The 7,051-nt window shown below is 60.7% G+C and overlaps 1 protein-coding gene across 1 annotated transcript in view; it reads right to left on the bottom strand.

Annotated features, from left to right (window-relative positions):
* Positions 1 to 6,165, bottom strand: part of CRTAC1 (cartilage acidic protein 1) — a 21,661-nt gene extending 15,496 nt beyond the window's left edge. The window contains 3 exon segments of the mRNA XM_010000140.1: positions 1,051 to 1,247; positions 3,033 to 3,229; positions 6,064 to 6,165. Coding sequence (XP_009998442.1) covers positions 1,051 to 1,247; positions 3,033 to 3,229; positions 6,064 to 6,165 — 496 coding nt within the window.
* Between the last annotated feature and the right edge of the window lie 886 nt (positions 6,166 to 7,051).

Genomic DNA, 7,051 nt, shown 5'->3' with positions numbered 1-7,051 from the left:
GGTCCACGCAGGCAACGGAGCGCCCGGCAAAGCGGCTGGCCACGCCTCGGTTCACCTCGTCGCTCAGGAGGTCCTCCCAGCGCCCGGTGCGGAACTTGAAGAGTTTGTCTGTGTAGGTGGCCATGCCTGGGTGGGAGGGGAGGTGGGCACAGGTCAGGGGGCTTCAGCTTCCCACCTCCTCCCAAGGAGGTTGCCCTGTGACAAGGGGAGGCTGTGGAAGGGGTACCCTGTTCCCAGAGCAGCACAAACCCCTGCTCTGCTCCCCACAGCCCCTGGCAATGCCACAGGGCCACAGTGCTGCTGCAAAAGTGCCTGTGACCCTTAAGGGCAGCCAGGAGACAAGCAGAAGAATCAACTCATTAAGGTAAAATGTGTCCCAACGGGGCACAGCCCCATAGATCATCCCTGGAAAGGTAAAAAATCGATGCAGTGCCAGGCACAGGCAGCGAGCTGCTCTGCCCGTGACAGCTCCGATGGCAGCACCTGATTTAGGGACAGATGTACCACCAGTCCAGGTAATTATGAGCATCAGGAAGACAGATCCATTGTGTGGAGGTCAGGGCAATGGGACAGGGACATGAAGCAGAGCTTGGCTAGAGCACAAACCCACAGAGCTCCAGGAAGGCCCAGTGCTGGGCTGTCACATCATGGTCCAGTCCTCAGGACAGGCATCCTAGGAGCTGGGACAGCTCTGGTAGGGCAGAATTAGGCCTGGCTTGGTCCAGAGGGCACAGGAAAGCCATGGCTGGTGCAGGGCACAGCTAGGATTTGCTGTGCAAGATCTCCGTGAAGGGGCAGCCCCAGAGATGTCAGGGAAGCTGCCATCCCACTTGGGGTGCTGTGGGGAGGGTGCAGGGCAGCTGGAAATGCTGACTTGGCAACTGGCTGGGCTCAGTGTCCCGCCCATGCTGCCATCAATCAATGGAGCCACTCAACTGAGAAATTAACTCCAGCCCGCACACATCCCTCACACGCCGAAGGTCGCGGGCGGCCGTGCCGGGAGCTCCCCCTGAGCCTGGAGCTGAGGGCACAGCTGCCGGTGGGACTCACCGGAGAAGGCGTTGTTGGTGTTGAGGAAGTACACCTCCTCACGGCCGTCCCCGTCGATGTCACAGGCTGTCACGCCGATGGCATTGCCCTGCCGGTCCCGCAGTGCGTAGTACGGGGAGCTCCACTCGTCCTCTGCCAGGTTCACCAGCCGCCCCTGTGCCTTGTCGTACTTGAGCACCAGGTTGGGGCCGTTGTACCTGTGGGAGTGAGCAGGCACAATGGCTCCCTGAGGCTTGGGGACGAGATGAAAGCCCCTGTCCCATCTCTAGGGTGTAACAAGATGTGACACCAAGTTTTCCCCATGATGGGCACAGCAAAAACTTGCATGGCCCATGGAGACCGGGGACCCCAGGCTGTCCTCAGCACCCACATGTGGGGCTGGCTTCCAGCTGCTGCAGGTGTGGGCTCAGCCTGGATGTGTTCCACCACATGTCAGGCATCCCTAGGGGAATGCTAGTGCAGGGGCTGGGTCCAGGCAACCAGTGGGGAAGGATGGGGCACAGGTCCCTGCTTGCAGCCCTTTCCTAGGGCAAGGAAACTGGCATGCCAGGCAAATCCTCTTGGCATGCTGCTCCCCACAGGCTCCCCGCCTGCTTCTGCCCGGTGCACCAGTAAACAAGTTATACAACGGGCACTGTGGCCGCTTACAAAACCCCAGCTGGCTGCTTGGCTCAGCCCTACTGGGAGTAGCGGCCCGGGGCCCTCTGTACCTGTGGGAGTGAGCAGGCACAATGGCTCCCTGAGGCTTGGGGACGAGATGAAAGCCCCTGTCCCATCTCTAGGGTGTAACAAGATGTGACACCAAGTTTTCCCCATGATGGGCACAGCAAAAACTTGCATGGCCCATGGAGACCGGGGACCCCAGGCTGTCCTCAGCACCCACATGTGGGGCTGGCTTCCAGCTGCTGCAGGTGTGGGCTCAGCCTGGATGTGTTCCACCACATGTCAGGCATCCCTAGGGGAATGCTAGTGCAGGGGCTGGGTCCAGGCAACCAGTGGGGAAGGATGGGGCACAGGTCCCTGCTTGCAGCCCTTTCCTAGGGCAAGGAAACTGGCATGCCAGGCAAATCCTCTTGGCATGCTGCTCCCCACAGGCTCCCCGCCTGCTTCTGCCCGGTGCACCAGTAAACAAGTTATACAACGGGCACTGTGGCCGCTTACAAAACCCCAGCTGGCTGCTTGGCTCAGCCCTACTGGGAGTAGCGGCCCGGGCCCCTCTGTGTGTCCCCAGGGCTGCCTGTGGTTTGCTGCCCCAGGGTGATGCTCAAGACAGCTGGCAGGGCTGAACTCCCCCTGCCACTCTGGTGCCCTGATTCCTGCACCCCTCTCCCAGAGGGGTTCTGTGGGAGTGAGGGGTCTCCTCCAGGTGAGCACACCTGCATGTGCAAGCCTCCCTCAGGGGAGAGCATGGTGGTGCATGCACAGAGACAGTGTGCTGGCAGCTCACAGCTGTGCCATGGTCCCTGCTGTCCCTCGCCAGTGCCGGACCTGCTGGCAACAGCTGTTCCATGTCCAGCCCCACTCAGGCACTGGCAGCGAGCACACGGTTCCCTGCTTCCCCAGCTCCTGCCAGCCCTTCTGAGCCATCATTCCAATAAAGGACTAAAAAAAACCTCCAGCCAATTAACTGAATCTCTGGAGAGCACTGAGTCCTGTCAGTGGAGCTGAGATGGCCTGGGGACACACTGGCTCCACACTGCAGGGTAGACCCTGGCCACTGGGCAGCTGCCACCACACCTCAGAGAGGAGACCTGGCCCCAGGGCTGGGATGGGGACACCCACATTGCCCCAAGCAGGCACCCAGTTGGCATCAACACCTTATGTGAGTTTACACACACAGGTGTGTGGGTGTATGCAGACCCCCACCCCGTCACTCTTGTGTAGCCCCCAAGCAGGCCACATGCCCATGGAAGAGCACGGAGCTCCTGGCCTGTGGGGCCACCAGGTCCCACTGTCATCAAGGTGCTAGGTGCATCACTCACCCTGCCACCACGATCTCGAAGTCACCATCGGCATCCAGGTCAGTGACAGCCACACCATAGTTGAGTTGTGTGGGGTTGCTGTCGTAGTCAGGTGGGAGAAGATGGTGGGTAACAGCAACAAACATGGGCTCACTGCGCTGGGAGCCCTCGCTGAGCCAGGCCAGGGACAGCAGGCACAGCACCAGCATCCTGGGCACCTGGGAGAGAGCTGCAGCCCTTCAGCTCCAGGAGATCATGCTCTGTGGTGCTGAAGATTCCCCACCACCCCTGCACAAGAGACATTCTCTTTCCACTCCTTGTCACCCATCCCAGCCTGTGCCACCTCACCAGCCCTGAAACCCCTGGTCCCTGCCACAGTTCTGATACCCCCATACACAGACCCTCCTGGCTGCAGCTCACCCTTGAGGCTTCCTTGAGACAGGACTGTACCGCAGTGAGCAGGGAGCCAGGTTTGAGCAGGAGCTGGGCCACTGGAGCCCATCCCATGGGAGGGACCAAGGAGGCAACAAGAAGGCTGTGTGGTGCTGATGAAGCTGGACTCAGCCCCAGCTTGCGCTGCCCCAAAGGGCCACCAGCACCCAAGCTCCTGGCAAGTCACAATGCCAATCACTGCTCTCTTGATAGGGCCAGAGGTAAAAGGCAGTCACCCGGCTGGGGAGCTCAGCCCCTGTCCAGCTGGCTGGTCCTCCAGAACTGGGGGAGGCCAAGGGGGTACTCTGCCAGGTGATTCCTGTATGCCTCCATTTCCCCACCCTGCTGGAACTGTTTGTCCCAGGGGCAATGTGGTGTGTGCTCCTTCCAGGCTGGCCAAGGAACGTGTCCACACAGGGATGTGGCCATGGGAAGGAGATGCTGGGAGGAACAGGACACTGGGAGGAGAGGCTCAATTAACCTGGACTGCGGAGGACGGTGCCTGCCAGCACTGCTGGCAAGGCTGCGGAGATTTTGGAGTTGGCTCTGACCTGGCTGTAGCAAGGGTGATGAGAAAGGTGGCACTTAGAATGGCCAGCCCTTGTCACAGGCCAGGCAGTCCCCTCCAGAGGGGAAAAGCCCAGCAGTGAGCTGCATGTCCCTGGGCTGTGGGCATGAACCCATGTGCCAGTGCTCCAGGGGGAGCAAGAGCAACCTGTCCCATCCTTGCAGCCTGGAGACATGGCTGGGGCATCCAGCCATCAACCAAGGATTACTGCTCCATGTGGTCATGCTGGTGGTCATACAGGGCTGCCCCCACTTCCTGGGGAGCCAGAACCATGCCCCAGCACAGGGATAGGGGAGAACAGCCACAATGCCAGCAGATCTCCATGCTGCAGACTCTGCCAGCAAGCAAAGAAAGCTGTAGCAGCTGCAGCAGCTGTGTGGTGCCACGTGCCCAGCTTGGAGAAGGGAAGATGTGGGGTGGTTTAGATCCTGGAAGACCCACCAGGCTGCAGGAGCAGCCTGCTGCTGCCTCCTCTGGGGATGGGAATGATCCCAAGGGTCTTTGGGGCCCAGGATTTCCCTGCCACAAGCAAATAGCTTTCTTGTCCACTTGGCTGGGTAGGAAGAGGCTGTCTTCCATCTGTAGAGAGGACCTTAAGCCCCACCACTGAACACACCCAGAGCCCTGCATCCCACTGCACAGGCCCCACTCCAATCCCGCCCATCTCCAGGCACGGATGCAAGTGTGGATGTGCGTGTGTGTTGTGTCCACAGCTCTATTCTGTGCTACTCCCATTCCCTCCCTGGCCTGACCCAAATCCTTCCACAGCCCTCTCTGGCACCATGCTCTTCACCATCCAGCCAGACTTGGGCCACTCTGCCCAAGTGCCACTCTCCCCACTGTGCCACCCTGACTGGCACAGCTTTCCAGGGGCAGGAGCCTGGATCTTCCCCTGGTGCAAGTGCCTCATGCAAGGCACATGTGATGATGTTGCACCAGGCTGCACAGGGATGGGACACTCCCAGGGTGTCACTCTGCAGTGCCAGGCAGTGGGAAGGTGGCCTTTGCCACCCCCCACACTGCCTCACTAAAACATTGGGGAAAGCCACCCATGTGTGGACATATGGGTGCAGGGCTGCCACATCAGGTCCCACCAATGCAGAGCAGTGCCCCTCAGCCCCAGCCAGGCAATGGGTGGCTGTCCCCAGGCCACCAACAGGGCTCTCTGCCTCTCCTCCTGCTCCTGCTCCTCGCAGCTTGGCCCATTCCCCAACTGCTCCCGCACCCCACCAACCTGCAGCCAAAATCCCTGCAGGCTGGATGGAGACTTTCCAAGAGGAAACAATGTTCCTGATTGGAGACAAAAGGCTTTTCCCAGCGGATCCGGTGCTTGGTGCCATGGGGAAGGGATGTACGGCCCAGAGCCAGGCCATTTTTGGAAGGGGGAGGGAGGCAGACTAAGGCTCTGCCTGGCAGACAGGGAAGGCCTCGTGGTTCCCAGAGTGCTGCTGACAGCACCGAGGCCCCAGCCTGAAGCTCCAGCTGAGGTTTGAGGTGACAGAATCCTGATCGTACACAGGGCAGAGCTCAGCCAATCTTGTTCCAGCAAAGCCACGTCCTGGCTTATGTTGTGGCACCTGGTGGCAAGGTGACCCCAGGAGCTGCGGTTACCCCAGGGTGCCTGCTCAGCATGGCTAAGCCTGGTCACAGGAAGCCAAGGTGTCAGGCAGGGGTAAAGGCAGTGGGAGGATGGGAGCAAGGCAGGGGTGCTACCGCCACCCATGCTGCAGCCAGGCAGCACAGGGACAGGGTGCTGGCCCCATGGCAGACATGCAGCGTGTAGGGCTCACCTGTCTCCACACATGGCTGCAGCTGGCCATGTCCTGTGGGGAGGGTGGGATGAGATTGGGAAGGGAGCCATGGGCCAGGCAGGGTGTTGTGCCCCAGACCCCTCAACATAAGTAGGGAGATGCTGTCCCCAGGACTCTTTTTGTACCCGCATGCACATTCGTAGCCCTCAGCCCACATCATGGGGAAGGTGGGATCTGGTGCTGTGTGCGGCCACCCCATCCTGCGCACCACTGTCACATTGCTGCCTGCCACACCACGCACCCCAGTGATGTCATGCTCCACCACTGCAGCACCATCCCGTGCCGGGCCGCAGCCACCTCCAGCAGCGCTGTGACATTGTGTGACATCGCACAGGGGCCTCATCGTACCCCAAAGGCATCCCAGAGCAGTGACAACATGGTGACATCGTAGCACCCCCTGACCTCATGCTGCATGTGCCCCACTAATATCATGCTCCTATTCCTGCCATTCCCAGGCTACCACAGCTCTTCCCACCAGGGCAGCAGACAGCAGGAGACATCCCACAGACCCCGCAGCAGAGCTGCCCAGGAAGGCCAGCAGTGCCCCCTCCACAGCACTTCAGCCCAAGCAGCCCAGCCCCTGCAGTGCCTCTGCTCTGGCCAAAGCCCGTGAGCCCAAGACCCACTGCTCTGGCTGCTGCTGTGGGCTCAGACTTGCTCCCTCCCACACCCCTCTTGCAGAGCCTGGCCTGTGCATGCATCCCATCACAGATGCTTCCAACGGGCCCAAATTCCTCAGCTGCCAGCTGGCCCATCCCTGTCCCCTCCCATGCAGGACTCCTCAGTGCCGGACCTGGCATGCTGGGGCTCAGCCAGCAGCAGCTAATGCAGTGTGGAGATGAGCAGTCACCTCAGCCTCTGAGCTCAGCCCAGAGGGACACCAGGTCCTTGGGGAGCTCAGACCCACCAGCACACTGACAGCCCCTTCCCACACAGGCAGATGCACAGCTGGACCTCTGTCTCCGCTGCCCCCAGCTCCTCCACGGGCTCAGCCACGACCAAGCACAAACCCTCACAGAAAGAGGAGGTATCCCTTGCTTCCCACCACCTTGATGCCCCTGCCAGCACTCCTCCGGTCCCAGCCCACATCTCCATCACTGCTCCATCCTCTGAGCCCGGTCCCCCCAGCCCAGCATCCTTACATCCCCGTTCCCATCCCATCCTTCACCTTCCTTCCTCCCGCCTTGCCCCCTGCATCCCTTCCCCGCTGCGGGGACAGGCTGCGAGCC

This window comes from Chaetura pelagica, unplaced genomic scaffold, assembly GCF_000747805.2.
Source record: "Chaetura pelagica isolate M959 unplaced genomic scaffold, ChaPel_1.0 scaffold436, whole genome shotgun sequence".
NCBI lineage: Eukaryota > Metazoa > Chordata > Aves > Apodiformes > Apodidae > Chaetura > Chaetura pelagica.
This window is presented reverse-complemented; position numbering and strand designations above follow the sequence as displayed.